The 17,719-nt window shown below is 38.7% G+C and overlaps 1 protein-coding gene across 1 annotated transcript in view; it reads right to left on the bottom strand.

Annotated features, from left to right (window-relative positions):
- The window catches only part of COL25A1 (collagen type XXV alpha 1 chain), a 568,912-nt gene that overhangs the window by 71,217 nt on the left and 479,976 nt on the right, over nt 1–17,719 (bottom strand). The window contains exons 19-21 of the mRNA XM_072623878.1: nt 5,593–5,655; nt 1,211–1,279; nt 353–397 (exon numbers count right to left, since the gene is read on the bottom strand). Of these exons, the coding sequence (XP_072479979.1) occupies nt 353–397; nt 1,211–1,279; nt 5,593–5,655 (177 nt within the window). The remainder of the gene's footprint in view (nt 1–352; nt 398–1,210; nt 1,280–5,592; nt 5,656–17,719) is intronic.

Below are 17,719 nucleotides of genomic sequence, written 5' to 3'. Positions count from 1 at the left end.
AACTAGAAGGAAAAGCAGAAACCACCCTGAAAAAAGCTACTGATATGAAACAAAGTCCAACTGTGTTAAGATGGCATAATGAGGAGACATTAATAGTAATGGCAGTGTGTGAAAGAGTTAGTGTGAAAATAAGACTCTTTGTAAAAATTAAATCTTCCAAATTTTATGAATCTTTGCTTGGAGAGAGAGGAGGGAGAGATACACACACACACACACACACACAGTGACAGAAATAGAGACAGATAGAAAGACAGAGAGAGAGACAGAGAGAGAGACAGAGAGAGACAGAGAGAGACAGAGAGAGAGAGAGAAGGGTAGCATTGGTAGAAAGCTCTGAGGTGTTGTTACTAACCTTTGACCCTTTGGGACCTCTAGCTCCTGATTCACCTTGTTTCCCCTGTTACAAGGAGGGCATGATGGTGGAAAAGAGAAAATGGCAGGTGAAGTTAAGAACAAGAAAGGAATTACCTGTGATTCGAAATAATACAGAATGGTGAACAACCTCGTATATTAGCTGCCCTGACACTAGGGATAGGTATATATGCAGTTGGGTATATAGTCACAAACATCAGAAAACCATAAGGGTTCCTGGGTCCCATATCTTTCCACCAACCCAGTCTTTGCATGATGATTCAGAAGACTATTCTCTCATCAAAACAAAGGGAGGATTTACATGAATAATTCTCATTAGTCTTAATAGCATTTGTCTGCATAAATTTCTTCTTCTTCAAAGAGTAAAGTATTTCCTGTGTCAGTAGGATGGGCAATTAAAATAAAGTGTTACCACATTAGCTGCCAGGAAAGTTTAGTGGAATGAAGATCAAACAATTAAATGATTCTTTTTACTCTAATATTTTCAAGGTGTTACTCACCATCATATAATATAAATAAGCAGAGACTTTATATTTTCCCAGAAAGTTTTAAACATATTAAGGGGGGAGATTTTGCTACAGCATCTCCTTCGTCTTCTTGTCCCCATCCCCAGATTGGTTAATCAAGATAAGAGAGTAACAGGATAGATCAAAGTGAAAAATTATAAAATTAATCTGATTTGGGAAAGACTCAGTATGTGCACATTATAGAAACTATTTGGGAGTTTGGTAAGTTCCCTTTAACACTTGTTGAGCTTTATTTTGGTATTCTGGTCTAAAGCAGGTGGTACGTATCTTCAGACCAATGAACAACATTTCACAGGGCAAAGACAACTGACCTTTGGTCCAGGAACTCCAGGTTCACCTCTCTCACCTCTCCCAGGAGACCCAGCCTCTCCACGTTCACCCTGTCACAGATTACATCATACACAAGTGACAAAATGCCAATATTGATCATTATAGAATAATAAAGTTTGGAGTGGGGTAGAGAGGAATTGAGTAGAACCCAAGAAAATTGTCCTGCTTGAAAAAACAAAAACTCTGACAACTTTGATTCCAATAGTTATCTGTAGAAAATGTTTTCCCCAAGGAAACTTATGACACACAGGAAAGATATGGAATTTATTTATTTTGGGATCTCATCATCTTGTTTTCAACTGCCAGTCAGTAAAATGGATTTCCTGCTAAGCTAGGGATATGAGGTAGTCAGCCCAGATGACTGATGGGAAAAAAAAATCCCCACAAGCTTAGGGATGAAGGATGTGGTGATATGAATCCAATATAATCCATATACTATTTAAAAATAATAGCTAGCACTTTAAGTCTTACCAAGTTTTTATATGTGTTAGCTTATTGAAACCTCATAACAAGCCAAGTGCTATACCCATTTTACAGAGGAGGAAACTGAGACAGACAGGGTAAGCAGACTTGCCCTGGGTCACACAACCAGTAAGTGAAGCTACCTAACTGCCTAAGCAAAATTTCTAGGGGCTTGTATTCCAATACAATCTTTGTCAGCAAAGCATCAGGTCAAAATTTGAACTTGATGACTTTAAACTCCCAAGGATTTTTATTATTATTGTTGAGAAGCATTAGAAAGCCAGCCTAGAAGTCAGGAAAACCCCATCTAAAACATATACTGGCTGTGTGACCTTGGATAAGTCATATAACTGCACAGAGACACAGGCTACTCTCTCAAGGAGAGGGAGTTTCCTAATTAATAATTAACTCCTAACTAATAATTAATCCCTAATAATAAACTAATTAATTAATTCCTAATTAGGAATTAATTAATAATTCCAACACACAGGAAGTGTGTTGATTCCTTACTTCCAAAAGCAACAACCAAAAAGACCTTAAGAGAGTGGTTTTAAAAGCTGTTTGATTCATCTGTACTGTCCGTGACTCTGTCTCTATTTAAAACAGACAAAGCCTCTATTCATTTGGTATGTTAAAAATTCTTACTGTGTGTTTAGCATTGTGCTAAATATCAAAGAGAGAATCCATAAGGAATTTAAAAATGGGTGCCTGCCTCCTAGAAGCTTACAATCAAGTGGGGAGACTGGACATACACATATGAGGCAGAGAAGCAGCAGTGCCAGGCAATACTTAACCAGTAGAGGCTGGGGGACTCAGGGAAGGAGGAGGGATCAAACTGATCCCTGAATGAGGGGCAAGACTTGGCTAGGCAGGCAGGACAGGGAACAAATGCGTTATGGACAAAGGACTAGAGATGAGATTGAGAATACAGCTTGAGGGTAAAGTGGAGTTGACCTGGCTGGAGGGTTAGCTTTGGGGAGGAGGAGGACATATAAAGTCAGAGAGGGCCAAGGCGAGGCCAGACAGTAGGGGCTGAGGAATTTGGACTTTACCTTATTGGGAAAGTCATCAGGAACAGTGACAAAGCTTCTTTTCCCTTAGTCCCACACAACCAACCAGTTGCCAAATCTCATTAATTCTACTTCTGCAATATCTCAAGTCATTCTAACTCTCTGAATTCCCATTGTAACCAGTTTGAGTTCAGGCCCTTGTAACTTCCTGCCTATAACATTGCAATAGCTTCCTAACTGTCCTCCTCCAATCTCACCCCACCCTAATCTCAGCACTGTCCCCTTATCACATATCTCCTTCACTTCTGTATCTCATGACCTCTAGAGGTTCTCCATCGTCTGCTGGATAAAGGACAAATTGACAACCTTGCATTCCAAGTCATCCATATTTGACTCCAACCTCCCTTATCCAACCTCCCTGGGCTCTAGTTCCTGCACTAATAAATGAGTAGCATTTATGTAGTTGTGTTCCAGCCAAGCTGGATTACTCTCCATCTTCGTTTCTGTCTCACCTCCTCCCATTTTGTTCTTTTGTCCATGCCATCCCCCATGCACAAAATCAGTGCCCTCTGGAAAGCTCTTTCCTTTCTTCAAGGCCCAATTCAGGGGCTCCTCCTCTATGAAGCTTTCATTCTATCAGCTGGAAATGATCTTTCCATCTTCAGAATTCTCATAGCACTTTATACCTTCTCTTTGCATTTAACCAGATTCTGGCTTATAATACTGGTATGCGTGCTGTACTCCAATTTGATTAAATGTTTCATTTTTGTGTTCCCAACACCTAGCACCTTTCTGTACACACTGAAGGCATTTAATAATGTTTATTGAATCAAATAGAACATTAGAATTTTGAGTGAGAAGGGATTTTTAGACATCATCTAATAAAATTCTCTCTCTGTGATAAAATCAGTATTTTAGGAAGATTGATCTGGTGATGGCGTCATGTAGAGAACAGAGGGAATGAGGAATTGGAGGGGTCTAGCATAATAACTGGGGTAGCTAGATGGTTCAGTGGATAGAGAGCTGGGCCTAGAATCAGGAAGACCTGAATTCAAATCTGGCCTCAGACATTTACAACTGTGTGACCCTGGACATGTCACTTAACCTTTGTTTGCCTTTATTCACTGGAGAAGAAAATGGCAAACTACTCTTGTATCTTTGCTAAAACCATAACATATGGATAGTATCGTGTTATGGTCCATGAGGTCTCAAAGAATCAGATATGACTAAATGGAATGACTGAAAAAGTCACTTAGTACTAGATCAAAGCAGGTAATTGATGAATATTGGCTGAACTGAATTGTAGAATGCTGACGGGGAGACCTGTATTCAAATCTTGGCTTTGCTACTTACAAATCTAGATGACTTTAGGTAAGACATGTGGCCTTTCACTAATAATAACAAAATGAGTAGCGTGTATGTAGCACTTTAACATTTGCAAATCACTCTACACATCTATCTCATTGTATCTTCATAATCACTCTGGGGAGTAGGTACTATCATTATTCTCGTGATACAATTGGGGAAACTGAGGCAGAAAGAAGTTAAGTGGCTTGCCTAGGGTCACATAACTAGGAAACATCTGAGGCCAGATTTGACCTCAGATCTTCCTGACTCCAGGTCCAGTGCTGTAGACTTGGCACTATTTCGTAGCTTCTCCCAAAGTAAACGGATTGCACAAGATACCCTAGATTTTTGATACTGACTTGGGTTCAGTTCCTTCCTCTACCACTTGCTACACTATGCTTGGGAAATTCACTCCTGCGCTCCTGGGTCTCAGTTTCCTCATCTGTAAAAAGAAGAGGTTGGACTACATGACCCCTAAAGTCCCTTAGAGCTCTAAATCTTTGCTGCTTTGACCTGTACCTGGTTGATAGATATTGTTGCTGTCATCCAGGAGAAGGATGATGCAGACCATGAATTCTGATAGTTGAGGAATGAAAAGGGAGGGAGGTGAATGAATTACTTGGTAAAATCTGCCCGAGTTAAAATAGGTGCTACATGTACTTGGATGCCTTGCTATATGAAAAGTGCATGAGAATATCTCCAGTTTGCATCCATTGCCTGTGTTCCAGCTCTCATCTAAAGCTAAGTGAATTGGTTGCCTCTGACAGAACACACATGTCTTCCACTGATAAAAGAAGTGGTCCGCCCTTCTCCAGAGTCCTCCATCTGTATACAGACTGACATATTCAGGACTTTTCTTTCAGGGATAGTTCAGACCTGACTATCTAAAACCATCTCTTATCTATTTCCAGTGAACTCAACACATGGAAGAAGATGATGCAGCTGTTTAAAAATAAAAGACTGATGTTTGGTCTAATGTTACCTTCTTTGATTTATCTAGGACTTGTATCTGTCACAAACCAAACTAAAAGTTTCAGATCCCTATCTTTTAAGTTCACGTGGGTGTTTTTATTTCCTCCTGAGGAGATAAAAAGAGAACTTCATCCTGATTTGATAAATAGAAAAATAATTTTTCATATGGTGGGCATACAGGCTTTTATAAATGCTTTTAGCATACTCTTTGCAGCTGTCTGGTAGGACAAGCCATTGAAGACTTTATATTAGAAAATCTTTCTGCTCTTCAAAAGTGTCTCTTTCTGGTACCAGGTGCTTGTGGAATCTATGAAAGGATTATTTCTAGCCTTTGACTCCAAAGGAGTCGCACGGATGAGGATGAGCTATAATTCTCTACTGAAGTTAGTGGGTTGGCCGACTCTGCTTAAAAATTCCACTCCTTCCACCTGGCCATTAGACTACAGAGCTTTTCAGCAGCTTATATAATGGAGGAACGGGCGAGTGAGGTATATTGTCTCATTTGTTCCACTCCCCTGTGAATTTGCCCACCTCCTTCTGCACAGAAGCCAAGGGAATGAGAATCGACTTACCTTTGTTCCAGGTAACCCTGGCAACCCTGGTTCTCCCTGTGGACCAATGAAACCTGGCTCTCCCTTTAAAAAGATGAGCACATTAGAGTATTATTTATTTGTCAGTAAGTGATTAAAACAAAATTGGATTTCTCCTAATGCAATTCTTCTCACCCACCCACCCTCCTTCTCCATCACCCAATTATGTCCAACTGAGATCCAGCAACTGAGACAAAATTAATCAGGGAGGGTCTTCCTCAGCACAACTATTTGGAGCAAATCTTCATAGAATTTAGATTTAAAAAGAGGAAGAAAAGACAACTGAGAAATCTCTAATTCTTCTTTTCCATTTGTTTTGTAGTGCCTGTTGTTATTTACTTAGCACAGATTTAATATATTTATACTAAGGGCTGGATGAAAAGTTTTTTTTCTTTTCTTTTTGTACTTTTCTATTTTGTTTGAATGTATGCATGTATAGGTAGACATAGACATGGCTATGCACCAGTGATTGTCTCAATAGGTCCCATTCCCCATTTCTTTGTTTCCCAATGATTTAATATTTTATTTTTCCCCATTTACACGTAAAAATCATTTTTAACATTCTTTTTTTTTAAATTTTGAGTTCCAAATTTTCTCCATCTGTGTCATTTACTCCCCCATCCCATTGAGAAGGCAAGCAATTTTATGTAGGTTATACATGTACAGTCATGCAAAACATATTTCCACATTAGTCATGCTCTGAAACATGACCAAAAAAACCCCAAGAAAAATAAAGAAAAAGTATGCTTTGTTTTGCATTCAAACTGTATCAGTTCTTTCCCTGGAGAAGTTATTCCCTACTTCTGATACTCTTGGCACTGTTTTATTAGAAAAAGAGGGGAATAATACTGTAGAGGGACTTCTCATGAATTTTCTACTTCTTTCTTCTCTCTGCATTTTTACATGTGAACAGGTGAATCAGAGTAGACAACCTTCTGGGGCATGTTTAACAAAACAGAATTCTGAACTTCTAGTATTTCAGAAATGTCAATGGCAGATATCCAAATTTCAGGCAAAAAATGTTAACCACAAATTTATAATCCATTGTTGTTAGAGTGACCCCTTACTGATGACTAAAAATGCTCCTGCCCCCTACCCCCAAAGCAAGTAAATAAGCTATCCCTCAATACTTGATGACTCAGTGTCTCTTTAAATGATTAGCTAGCACTAGAAAAAGGCAAGTTTTTTTTTAAGGTTGACAGTTTATAGGTAAGTCAGACCTCTCAAATCTCTAAAGAGAAATAACTTCTTTGGTTGGTTAGCATACCAGTAAGAGTGCAAAGCAAACAGGAGGACCAGGAAGGGCATAACAGTGAAAGAGAAGGTATAGGGATAAATGATGTGCAAACACACATTTCTTATTCTGGTTAGTGGTCTTGTTACTAAGAAGAGAAAACATTCCATCTTGGGATGCAAAATTTCAGAGCTTGTGTTATTTCTGACTAGAAACAGTTTAGGGGATCTAAAACTTTAATCCTCACTTAAACAGCAACTGATAGAAATATCTTCTGAATTCACGGTAAAAGAAAATGCTTGGCAATTCCAGTATTTCAAACAATAATAACATTATTTAATCTTACAGTTTTCCATATGAATGATTATTAGTTTATTGTCATCATGACACCCTGAGAATCTAAGTTTTTTCACCGATGCAAAAACAAAAACAAAAAACCCACTACCAACTTCTCCTAAATGTTTATTTCAACTCTCAGCCTAGTCAAAAGGGGAAAAGAATTTTTAATTTTAGGAAAAATCAATTTGCATTTATTTTTTCCCTCTTAGAGATCTCAAACAGCCTCACAGACAGCATCCTCATAATTTCTTGGTGTGATAGATAGGTAGACAAGAATCTTATATCCATTTTTCACATAAAGAAATTTAATTTCATAGTCATTTGCCCGAGGATGGTCTCGGAAAAAGTAGAAATTAGAGCTGTCTTCTGATTCCCATCGTCAGGTTTGCTCCAAAGACTATAGAGCTATCCTTGAGGGCATAAATCACTCCCTTTAATCTTGAAAAGTTCCTGGGAGCTATTGGCATATCAGAGATGGTTAAGTTGCTCTTTTCCTTTTCTAAGGAGTGGATAAATCAATGTTCCTACAAAGCCAGAGACATGTAATTGCAAAACTCAGATTGTTTTAGCTTCTTGCTGTTGTCATGTCCAGTGTATTCTCCTAAATCCTTGGGGATGGGACTGTGAGCCTGGACCCTCCCTGGAGCCCAGTGGTATACACAATGACTCCTTGGGCTTGTTTCCATGACCTGGCACTATATTTTGGGGGTCAAAACAATGCATGGCAGGAGCAATCAACTAAGGGTGAGATTATAGGATTATAAATTTAGAGATGGAAGAAGGCTCAGAAACCATATTGTCCAACACCCTCATTTAACAAATGAGGAAACTGATACCTAGAGATGGGAAAGAATCTTAGAATCATAGATACAAAGTTCCATGGGACCTCAGAAACCATTTAGTCCAACACTTTCATTTTACAGATGATAAAACTGAGGTCCAGAGAAGAAAGGGGCTTGCCTAAAGAGAGAGACATAGAGGCAAGATTTGCATCTAGGTTCTCTTACTCTAAATCTGGTGCTCTTTTCATAGCACCATGCTGCTGATTCAGTAGGAAGGAAACACACATTTATCAAATGCATACTATGTGCCAGGCACTTTGCATATATTGCTTCATTTCATACTTCCAACAACCCTGGGAGGTAAGTGCTATTATTTTCCCCACTTTTCAGTTGAGGAAACTGAGGCAGGCATAGATCGAGTGACTTGCTGTGAGCCACACAGTTAGGAAGTGTCTGTAGTCAGATTTGAACTAAGGTCTCTCGGTTCCAGGTCCAGAGCTCTATCCGTTTGTTGGCCAGTAAGTCATACCCCTTCATCACCCACCCGCCAAATGTTGATATCTGTCATATAGAATGGAAAGAAAATAAAATACTGAAGGAGATCCTGAAGAAATTTTTTAAAAATCAGATTCACCTTTGTAGTTAGACTATCAGAGCATAGAGCCCAGTTCTTATCTCTTTTTTTTCTGCTGGCCCAAGGATGCTTTCAATATGTCACCATCACAGCTAAGATAAGATCTATTGAATGATTCAATAAGTATCTCTGATGTTTTCTGAAACTCCTGGTAGACCATGATTACTCATGACTGTATAATCACTCTGACCATTAGGAAAGAAATAGCAGATGGAAGTAGGAGGGGCATCATGTTGCAGCCACATTTGGAGGAGGCTGAAAAAGAAACAGAATGGATCAGGAAAAACAGAGACAGTGACCCCAAGACTATGTGCTTTGGTGGACTCTTCTTGGAAGGGAAGCCGACGACTCCTGAACTAAATTACCTGGGATTTTCTGATCTATGAATGAGAGAGGTTACTCTGCTTATGGAAGGAATACAAAGAAATGATCACTTGGAAAAAGGGATCAGTTGAAATTATCAAGTAACTGTTTACAGTGGAAAAGAGAAATTAAACCCAAACTTTCTGCAAAACAATTAAAAATGGGAAAACCTTGACTTCTAGTCGGAAATAGGGGAAGAAAGAAGGCCTTTAGCAGACAATAATAGAAATATATGTCATAGAAATAGTGACATCAATTAAGAACATCCCCCAGAGATAAGAATAATACAAATCATTTCTGAATTTGTCCAATCTGTAGCCTTCTCTCATAATCCCTGTAGATCAAGTTGTTGATTTTTGTTTCTCTCCTCTTCTTTCCTATCTGCACTCTCTTGAGTGGCAGACAACAATTTTGCTTTGGATCTGTGTTATTGTGCCCAGCACCCAGACAGCAAAGTCAATTGGGATTCCAGCCAGAGTAAGTCTGCCAAAGACGTGTTAAGAGGAATAAAAATAAACAGCAGGATGAAAACTAACAGACTGATCAGTTATGCAAGGATAGGGCCACCATGATTCTTGGATGGAGGAGAGAACACAAATTTTAACTGATCTGCTAGAGGTCACAAGGGGATGGGGGCCAAAGCAATAGCAAAGTTGAACTTTTTCTTTAATAGATAACACCGACAGTTGAAATTAGAACAATGTTACCTATGAATACACTTTAATGTGAAGTCACTGAATGACTGGAAATAACATTTTATCCAAAATCAACTTTGATGAAACAAATTTTAAGTGTTATATTCCTTTGTTTTTTTTGTTGTTGTTACTTTTCAGTCATTTTTCAGTCTTCTCTGACTCTTTGTGACCCCACTTGGGGTTTTCTTGGCACTTCCTTCTCCAGCTCATTTTACAGATGAGGAAATTGAGCTAAGTGACTTGCCCAGGGTCACAGACAACCAGTAACTGTCTGAGGCCAGATATGAATCAGGAAGATGTCTTTCTGACTCCAGGCCTACTGCTCAATTCGCTGCACCATCCAGCTGCCCATATTCATTATTAACATATATCTATTCATCGTGAGGCAAATGAATTTTAAATTATGAATACTAAAATTTGAATGGGAAGGTTATAATCGCTGCTTTATAGAGTATCATAGGATGATGTTCTTGATTTCTAAAAATAAAGTTAAATTATGTTCTGATGAACACAAAAACATTAGTCCTTGAAATGTGTTCTTAATATAGGTTAACACCTAGAATCCCTATGCCATCAACCTACCAATGTACAAGTGTCAATATACCAATGATTTTCAAGGACAAAAAACAAAAGTTGAACATCAAGAAATTGCTTATATTTCCAAACAGTCAAGCTGTATTTTTGACCCATTATCATGTAAATTTGGACAGAACCTAAACAATACAAAAATATACTTTCAAATGACCTTCTGAGTGGCAAGAAATTGAATGTAAGAACATCTGAACCTGAAACCTCCAGGAGTTAGAGATCAGATGCAGTAGGATGTCTTAGGTATGAAAGGGGTCAAGTCAAACAGTGTTATTTTACAGAATATATAAATTGATAGATATACCCACATGCACATATATCCTTTATAACTAATTTGCTAAAATCTAACTTGGTAGAACGAAAATGATTCATTTAGAAAGATCACCGGATTGGGAATCCTTTGTTCTAGATACAGCTTGAGGTACTAACTAGTTCCATGACCTTACCTCACTAGGTCTTGGTTTCCTTCTCTTTAAGTTGAAGGGGTACATGACTTCTTTAGTTCATTGTAGTTTGAAGGTTCCATGTTTCAAGATCCCCAAATAGTGCTTTAATGAACATCATGAGTTTTAAATGTCCCAAGGCTTAGTACTGATTTCCCATTTCCATAATTCTGAGACCTAGGTTCTTCTCTGAGAAGGGATCCATAAAGGTTATGGTCACCTTGCATTATCATCTCTAGCAGTCAGTTTTATTACATTTTAGAAAAATTGCATCCGTGGTTTCATTGCTACAGGAAGGTTTTTGTGAGGGGCCTCCTTCTCTACAGCTTAGTGTTTTAAAAGAATTGCTTGGAATTGCTGAAAAGAGGTCCGTCCAGGGTCGTTAATTCAGTGTGTATCAGAGACAGGACTTGAAGCCAGGTTGTCTTGGCTCTGAGGCTACCTTTCTATCCCTTCTATCAGAGTATCTTGAGACTCTACTTCTGACTGACTCTCTAGTGGACTGGGTGAACCCTGTTAGGCAGATATTTAAAGGTACTAAACTAAAACTTACCAACATTTTAGAACTTGGGTATCTGGGTTGTAGTTTGTAGTCAAGTCAGCACAATTCAATATGTTAAAGATGAAGAGGCCTGTCGGGTTTCAAGAAGCTCCAAACACTCACTACCTCATTGGTTTTTAAGCTAGAACTAGCTAGTCCTTAAATAATAACTCCAAGAATTCTCTTTCTGCTAGAAATTTCTGCCAGCGTTCAAAAGAAAGAAGCATTTAAGCAGAAACTTTCACCAGCCAACTGGGAACCCCAAACACTTCTTGACTATTTTAAAGTCTCACCTCTAGGCACAGGCTACGTTCCCTTCTTATGTAATGGGAGGAATCATCCCCTTATCACTTCCTGAACTTCCCTGTTTAGTCTTAGCAGTGTGGTCAAAGCAAGTTTCAATGAAGTGGAAGAGAGAAGATCTGTTGTTCTACTGTTCTGAGCCTTGTCACTGATGCAGGGCATGTTCCAGAACAGGCCATGTGTGAATGCTGGGTAAGCACAGGATACCTGGAGAGCCACTCAGTGGAGAGCCGAACTGGAGCTCTAAGGTAGTGGAAGGAATGCAATGGAAGCGTGATAGAAACCTAGCTTCCAACAGCACAGCTTAGCTATAGGACGCTGAGAACAAAGGCGGCAGGTGGACCCACCTGTCTGTCCACCATGGGTGGGCAGCCCAGGAGAGGAAGAGGGAGAGCTTTGGACAGTCACAGGTTCTGGGAAGAAGAACCTTTTGCTGCAAACCAAAGGACTCTTTTCACATGAACACCTTGTGAGAAGTATTGGCATCACCCACAGGTCTTTGCAATCACTCACACATGGATGGCAATGCCATTTCAAATATGAAGGATAAATATATCTATATACATAGATATAGAGACATAGACATATACATTTCACACTATATATAGACACACACATGCACATACGTAGTTCTCTCTGTCTCTCTCTTCTTCACGTTCTCCACCCCTCTCCCTTTCTTAGCTTCTGCAAGAAACCTTCCCCAGTCCTCCCAAACTTTAGTGCCTTCTCCCCAAGACTATCCCTGTTTTATCTTTTTTAGCTTCTCTGTACATAGCTTTTTGAAGGTTGTCTTCCCTGTAAGACTGAGTTCCTTGAGAGCAGGAACTGTTATTTTATCTCTAACATTTAGCACCATGCCTGAAGCACAATAGGCACTTGATAAATACTGACTATCTAATATGACTGAGTCCCAATTTCACCCAAACTGGAACATGTACCCAGTCCCACTATGATCAGCAGAGGAGCTTTGCCCACTTCATTTTTAACCAGGGATGATTCTCCCTTCCCCCTCTTCAGGGAACCTGGTGGCTTTTCTGCTCTCCAGGGTCACAGTACTGATGGGAGATGCTTTGCCTATCCCACAGTAACAGTACCTCAAAAGACCTGCCAGCCTTGTCCCCCTTGGTAGCTGGATGTACTACTATGCCTGGTGACGTAGTTATTTTTCAAAAAGAATTACTAATTTTTCAAAGAATCATCCTGACTTTGTGTCATCCAAAAAAATAAACCCTAAACCAACACCACATATTCTGGAGTGTCAAAAATCACTGCATTAAAAGCCATACCCTTACTAGATACTTCTATTTTAGCATGATGGTTTCAAAATAAATAGTTTTTTTCTTGTCCCATGTCTTAGCACAAATTTAAGTTATATTTCTCTTTTATGACCTTAAATGTCACTACCCACATGGAAGAGAGAGGAAGGCAAACTTCAAGAGGAAATAGCTCAGCAGAGAAGCTGAAGACTATGCTCCCAGCTCCGTTGGAGAAAAGGGAGGAAGGATCCCTAAGGAATAGTTTTCTCTTGACCTCCTTGGCAACTACTATCTATACCTGAAGAGCATCCTGAGAAGTCATCTGCAGTTTCAAGGCTTTTTAGGTGAGGAATATGGGTCAAACAGGTGATTAAAGAACTGGGAACTGATTCAGGGAATGTGTCCTTCCCATTCACTTTAAGAAACTAAGGATGACTGCTAGAGGCTTGATGAAGGTCTAAGAATCTATAATAAGGCAATGACTAATTTTTTCCATACACAGCCAAAAACAGCAAGAGGCTATTAATTGCAATTGACCTTGAGTTAATCTCCCAGCTGACCTTGAAGCAACAGTACTATAGAACTTCTAGTTTGACTTTGCTAGATTTACTTCCTAAAAGTATCTCCCTTGTAGGGACAGGATCTAGCTCAAGTTCATCTAATCAGGATTATCTTGGACCTTTTTCTGTTTGTTTCTGTAATCAAGGAGTTCTCAAACCTGGTGCCAGTAAATTTGTTTTTCCTCTAATATTTTCATAACTGTTTCAATGTAATTGGTTTTCCTTGTAATGTTTACATATTTTATTCATGCATTGAAAAACATTACCCTGAAAAGGGGTCTAGGGGTTTTGCTAGACTTCCAAAGAGGTCCAGGACACATAAAAGGGTAAAGAACCTCTTCATGATCATTAGCGAAGTTAAAGTAATAGAAGTGCCTCTGGTTAATGGAAGCAGCTACCAACTGCTTTGGGGATTCATAAGCCCAGTTTCATGCAGAAGCAGCCTGCCAGGTGTTCTCATCAAAAACTTTCGGAACTGACCACCTGCAAAAGTGAACTGGAAATATCGACTTAAATGAGCAGATCTCACACTCACAGAAATCTCCGACTTCACATTTATGACCATTGATTTTATTTTATGAGTCATTCAAAGAGAAAGGCCTCCAATATATGACTTCCTTAACCTGCCTAAAGGAACTTCTAACATAGCAGCCATAATCAAAGGTTGTGTTTTCTGAGATCTTTACTGCTTTCAAGCAGATCCAATTTTCGTTTTCCAAAAACAATAGTACAGCAAGATTGGAGGGTGGGGGGAGAGAAGTGCTGATTTACCAGGGTACTAAAAAGCATCAGCAATAATTCTGATTAATGTGATGTGGCACTGATTGCAGGAATCGTAGAGAATCCTTCTTCCTTACAGGCTAATTAGAATGCAAGTCAGCACAATACCTGCTTTGGAGGATTATAGTGAAAACATTTGTTGTAATAAGAACCTCTAGGCAGTCTGTTTGGAGGTAATGATTGATTTGTAAAATTATTGAAGGGGGAGAGGGTGCAGCAGAAAATGAGAGAATGAAATTTGTCCCAAAAAATGCTTATTTCCTTTATGGATCAAGTTTGACTATACATTAAAACATCTTTTTTTTTTTTTTGTGGCAATATTAAAAATGAGCTTCGTAGCAAAGGGTTTATTCATAGGGTTTATTTAAACCCTATAAAATATGGTTTTCTGCTCTTTTCTTCATGGGATTACATCATGAAAGTACTTCTAGTTTATTTATTGGAGGCTTTCATCAGGGCTGGTGAGATTTTTCATTTCTGCTTGCATGAATTTCCTAATTGGACTCTCGAATTACTCAATTGCTTATACTGACTTTGTCCATGGCAAGGAGGCTAATGATGGATAACAGAAACACAATGCTAGCCTTTTAACGAGCAGTGTTTTCTTTTTAGGAAGTTATTTCACATCCTGTTTCATTTTTTTAAAAGTCTGACTCTGCTCTGGTTTTCTGATGCGAAAGAAATAGCAGTGTAAGTGAATTTAGTAAATAACATTTTTAACAAGTGATGGAGAATCACACTTGTTCCCAAAGGATGGCAGAGTTAGTGTCTTAGCTGCCTGGAAAAGGGATTCTCTCCTTTTGGATTCAGTGTTAGGGATGACTTCATAGCAAAAAGCTCAGAATCAGAAACATCTCATGCTTGTTTCACTCCTTTTGTAGAGATGTAGAATTTCTATTAAATTTCTATTAAAGGCTAAAGCCTTTTTTTTCTTTTTGAAAATAAAAAAGAGGACATTTTAAGAAAAGAAACAATAGTTTCTTTAGTATTTGAATGATTTTCTTCTAAAAGTTTCATTTTATTTGTCTCTGACAAATAAAGATCAGGGACAGTCTTATTTTTCTACTTGCATCTTCAACGCTTAGCATGGTGTTTGGCACATAATCCATTCATTCCTTCAATTCCATCACTCCTTCATTCATTGACATCCAGTAAAATAACGTACTTCATTTGTCTGTCTTTTTTAAAGTAAGCTAGCTGCGTACGTTTATTTTTAATTTTATTTATTTTATTCTGAACTTAAGATCTAAAACAAGCATTTTCATCACATATTAGAATAGAAAAAAGATGATTGCACCAGAAACTGCAAAACTATTATATATAATTTGCTACTCCTTTTAAATAGATAAAATTATGATGTAATTTTTTTTTCCTTTTCTTGCCTCCCCCTGCCACCCTAGAGATGGCTGCTATTAGAGACAAATATGTATGTATGCATTACATTTGTGCATGTATGTATGTATGTATGTATGTATGTATGTATGTGTGTGTGTAAAACCATTCTATACCTATTTCTATTCATCAGTTCTTTCTCTGGATGTAGAGGGCTTCTTCCTTCATGGATCCTTTATAGCTAATTTAGGGATTTATTATAGTCAAAATGACTTAGTTGCTCAAAGTCGTTCTTAAAACACTATTGTTATTACTGTATACAATGTTCTCTTTGTTCTGCTTACTTTGTCCCTCATTATTTCATTATAAGTTTGGCTGTGCGTGCTTAAAGAAGTTTACATCAGTGGATAACTCATAGTTTATGAAGCATAGTGTTTGCTGACAATAAAAATTTCCATGAGCTTAGTTCATGTCAGGGACACTGCTTTTCCTGTCAAGGAGGGGGAAAGAATTGTCATACAACTCAGTCAGACTCCTTAGGCTGTCACCACCACTGCTGATGCCCAGAACATCATGTTCCCTGATTTTCTCCCTAGGCGCGTACGTGACTTTAGGTAATCGGATGAGGGAAGGAAGGAGAGGAGATGGGGAGTTATTGTGATACTACAAGTAGGCAGCTGACCTCCCTACTCTAAAGACAGGCTGTTGAATTCACCCATCTGCCCAAGGCATAGTTCCCTCAACTCAAGTTGAAAATCACAGATGATAACTAAGTTAAAGAGACTCAAATGGGCAAAGATTGAGGGGGAGCAACAATTCATCTACCAATACTCTGAGATGAAGGAAGAGGAATATATATGGAAAAAGGGAGGTCTATGTTTGCCTTTTGCAAAGTGAGTGTTGAGATAAAAGAAAGCAATACTTATTTCATCTCAGATGTATAGCACTTTAAGGTTTGCAAAAACACTTTTTTCACAATAATCCATTGAAGAAGGTATTATTGAATGTATTATTTTTCCCAACATACAGATGAGAAAACTGAAGCAAAAAGAGGTCAAAGGACTTGACCAACATCCCACAACTGAGAAGTGTTGAAGCCAGGTCTAAATTTGTTTCATTTTTATCTTCATGTTCCTAGAATAGTGCCTGCCACATAGAAGGCACTTAATAAACATTTCTTGCTTCTGTCTTGACTCTGAGCTCTGAGCTCTTTCTGCAACGTGGAAAGATAAAAGCTCTTTGCTTACTGGAAAGCTGGAAATGACCAGCTTTGTCCAGTCAGCAATTGAGTTAAATCATTATTTTGAAAGAATATGAAGGCTAAACAAATTCCTGGAAATTCAGTGACTGCATTGAGCATCTCATTACCTAGTTTCACCTTGGAATATCCTGACATTCAATGGACCATGAATGCATGAAAAAGGAATTCCAAATGACTTCCACATAGCAAAGAGGGCTTTTCAATGCATGAGCGGAAAGATGAAGAGTATACTGTATTTGTAACATTTTCAGTGCTAATGAGTGCTCTGCATGCCTAAGGTTTCTGCATTTTTTGCTCTTCGTGATTCCATAGGATGATACATGAATGAGTCAGCCTTCTGTGTTAGGTGCTTTACTCATTTCCTGAATGCCAGGCTGGAATGGCATCAGATACTCATTAACTTTCCAATCATTCCACAGCAGCAACAGGTGGTGAAACAAAGCTTCTGTGGCTGATTTCCTCAATGTCCTGGAAACATGGAAGGTATTTGTGCTCTCTCTGTAGTAGCGGATGATGAAGAGGGGAGGAGGGAAGGAAGGTTGAGTAGCAACAGGAAGTGTTTCCAAAGCATAAACAAAAACTCGGATGGTGAAGCAAATCTTTTGGCTACCACGCATTCTACATTTTTTGACATAGTGGTTTCATCTTATAGAGATCCATGCTCATGCAGAACTTGAAATCCTGGCTATCTGATTCATTACTTGGCAGATCCTCCAATAAATCTGCTGTGAGAGATTTCAACCCATCCACACATCTTTCTTAATGTGTACAAGTTTTGTCTATCCCTTTCTTAAATCCTCCAGAGAAGATTTACTCAACATGCCAGAGGTCTTCATCTGTATTTTTTGCTTTGTTGTAGTATTTCATAAGCACTCCCTACAACATTTGGGCAAAACCTTGGTAGCATCCTAAGTGAAGCCACATCGATAGTGCTCTATCCACTGAGCCACTTGCTGCCTCCTGGGCAAAGGTTAAATGATTTGCCCAAGGTCACATAG

Source organism: Notamacropus eugenii, chromosome 7, assembly GCF_028372415.1.
Source record: "Notamacropus eugenii isolate mMacEug1 chromosome 7, mMacEug1.pri_v2, whole genome shotgun sequence".
NCBI lineage: Eukaryota > Metazoa > Chordata > Mammalia > Diprotodontia > Macropodidae > Notamacropus > Notamacropus eugenii.
Note: the sequence above shows the minus strand (reverse complement) of the source record. Positions and strands in the feature narration are given on the sequence as shown.